We start from the raw sequence: 2,641 nt of genomic DNA on the forward strand, positions 1-2,641 counted from the left end.
AAAAATCTTCATTAATATATTATTTTAATCCTATACTCTCACCTATCCATACCTTTAAAAACTTTTATATCAACATTTCTTTATTAAAATAATTAAGCTTATTTCTTTTTATATATTTTATAGCCTCTTTTCGTTTATAACAATAAAATTCATAAATTTGATTTTAATAATATATTTAAATTAAAAACATTACCTAATATTATTAATTTATTTAGAATTTTTAACATAATAAATTCAATACCCAAAAACCCAAACTCAAAGATGAGGAATAATAAAACAAGAGGAACAACTAAGTTTGTGCTAATATTTAGGAATTATCAACAGGGAAAAGAAGAAAAAGCCTATTCCACTCATACTATGAAATAGGTAACAAGAGCTTAATTGCAAGTTAAAAATACCAACTTCCTCGAATCCTTGGTATACGGAAAGTCTCAAGGCTTACGATGCTGGGTGTAAATGTAGTCCAAATGAGCCTCTGAGATTAATCTTCTCCTCAAGCACCCATCATCTCCTACATCACAATCTTCCACTCCCATTAGTTGCTGCAAAGCATAGGAAAACAAAAACATCAATTTTTACCTCATACAACAACATTTAGCCAAGTAGATGAAATGTATAGATATAATTTAAGCTTACATTCATTAGTTCAAACTCCTCCCTATCTGTAACTTGACTAAGTTCTACCTCTTCTTTTCCTGCAGAAGATGCCCAACTTTAAATCCCTATATAGTAAAACGAAGGAAGGTGAATAAGATTAAGAAGACACTCACCTTGTTTGTTTTCCAAGAAACGAGCGGATAAATAGGAAGAGGAAATTAGGATTAGAAAGAAGAGAAGAAGAGCAGTAAAAAGAAAGCTTTGCTTCATGGTTGTCAGCTTCAGACACGCAATGCTGAAGCTCCTCACACACCTCAACGCAAATACTAGAAATCGAGGGTGGAGAGAAAGAGGGTAAGACCTTTAAGAGGGTTTAGTCACTGTCTGCCATAATGGTAAATGGTCCAAGCAAAATCCAAGAACTCTGCAAAATTCGATGGTAATATTAATGGTTAACACTTAAAGAGTGTCACCAAAGTCAACCTTTTGGAGATGCTGACAGTTGTTGCCCATCATCCCATGTTTTTAAAACAAGTGTAAATAGGGGTGTTCATTCGGTTAACCGACCGGTTAATCGACCCGAAATTACTATAACCGAATTAACCGACTTTCCAAAAATTTTAACCGTTAACCGAACCGATTTTTTTTTTTAAAAATTTAACCGAACCGAAATTTTTTCGGTTAATAAGGTCGGTTAACCGAATTAACCGAAAATTATGTATTTTTTATTTTTGGTTAAAAATTACCCGAATTACTCGAATTACCCAAATTAACTGAATTAACCGAATTATCGAAAAATACCCGAATTTTTTTTATTTTTTATTTTTAAAATTTAAAAAATTTATAAATTATTAAAGTAAATTGGGTTTTAGACTTTAGTAAATTGGGTTGTCTTTTAGTTTTAGTTTTATTGGATTGGGTAATTGGGTAAACTTTAGTTTTAGTTTTATTGAGTTGGGTTGGATAATTTTATTTATTAATTTTTTTGGTTAACCGAAAATTTTCGGTTAACCGACCGGTTTCGAACCGAATTAACCGTTAACCGAAAAATCATAAAAAAATTAACCGACCCCCGACCGAAAAAATTCGGTTAACCGACCGATTAACCGAATTCGGTCGGTTAACCGAATTTTTTCGATTTTACCCGAATTATGCACACTCTAAGTGTAAATGATGATTGTAATGAAGTTCATTTTTTCCTTTTTCGTTTTTCATGCTATTTAATTTGCTTGCATGGGAAAAAGATTGTGCAATCTTTATTGCACACAATGGTGTCATGTTTCCACTAACACTGGTTGGGCGACTGAGGAACCGCTTTATTTTTAAAACTTGAAAAATGGTGATTTTTGCTTCTCTTTTGGATTATTTGCAGCGGGAACTAATGATTTTCCTTTTCCAAAAGAATCCCATTGCTGGGATTGGATTCTGTGCTGGCAGAGTTGTCTATTTTATCTAAAATTCTTTTGAGAATTGAAACGAGATTAAGAAGTTCTTTTTTTACAAGAATGGTTGGATTATTATTAAAATTAAAACAAAGCCCACACTATCTCAAAAACAAGACCTAAAAATAATAAACAACCCAAAAAGATTTCAACGGTCGGACTTAACAGCGATTTAATTGAATTTTAAAATTTTTGAAATAAAAATGAAAGTGTTAGTGATTATTTCGTACAAAACAGTTAATTGATGAAATAGTTGAATTGATTCAATTCGTGAAATATATGAAGAAGTTTATCTACTTAAGACTCTCATATTGTAGATAAGCATAAATCTCAATCGTTGATATAAATCAATCCACACCATTAAATTTAAGAAAGCTTAACTACAAACAGAGGCATAGGCATTACCCTCGCTTCGTTGTAAACTTTTGTAGTAATTGAATAGCATTTAATCAAACACTTAATGCTTATTATTTTTCTATTTGTTTGTGACTTCCATTCTTTTGAGTTTACTTCTGCTTTACTTTAGTATTTTAAAGAATTTTTATTTTACAAATATAAGATTAATTTAGACAAATTTAAATCTAAAAAATTTACCTAACACC

At 30.8% G+C, this 2,641-nt stretch overlaps 1 protein-coding gene across 1 annotated transcript; it reads right to left on the minus strand.

Annotated features, from left to right (window-relative positions):
- Positions 1 to 284: 284 nt before the first annotated feature.
- LOC107956648 (putative phytosulfokines 6) lies at positions 285 to 1,020 on the minus strand. Its single transcript, XM_016892236.2, has 3 exons — positions 771 to 1,020; positions 637 to 695; positions 285 to 542 (listed from the first exon to the last, which is right to left on the minus strand). The coding sequence occupies exons 1-3, from the start codon at positions 865 to 867 to the stop codon at positions 432 to 434; spliced, it is 267 nt and encodes an 88-aa protein (XP_016747725.1). The 5' UTR covers positions 868 to 1,020; the 3' UTR covers positions 285 to 431.
- Positions 1,021 to 2,641: the final 1,621 nt, after the last annotated feature.

This window comes from Gossypium hirsutum, chromosome D07 (genome assembly GCF_007990345.1).
Source record: "Gossypium hirsutum isolate 1008001.06 chromosome D07, Gossypium_hirsutum_v2.1, whole genome shotgun sequence".
Taxonomy (NCBI): Eukaryota; Viridiplantae; Streptophyta; class Magnoliopsida; order Malvales; family Malvaceae; genus Gossypium; species Gossypium hirsutum.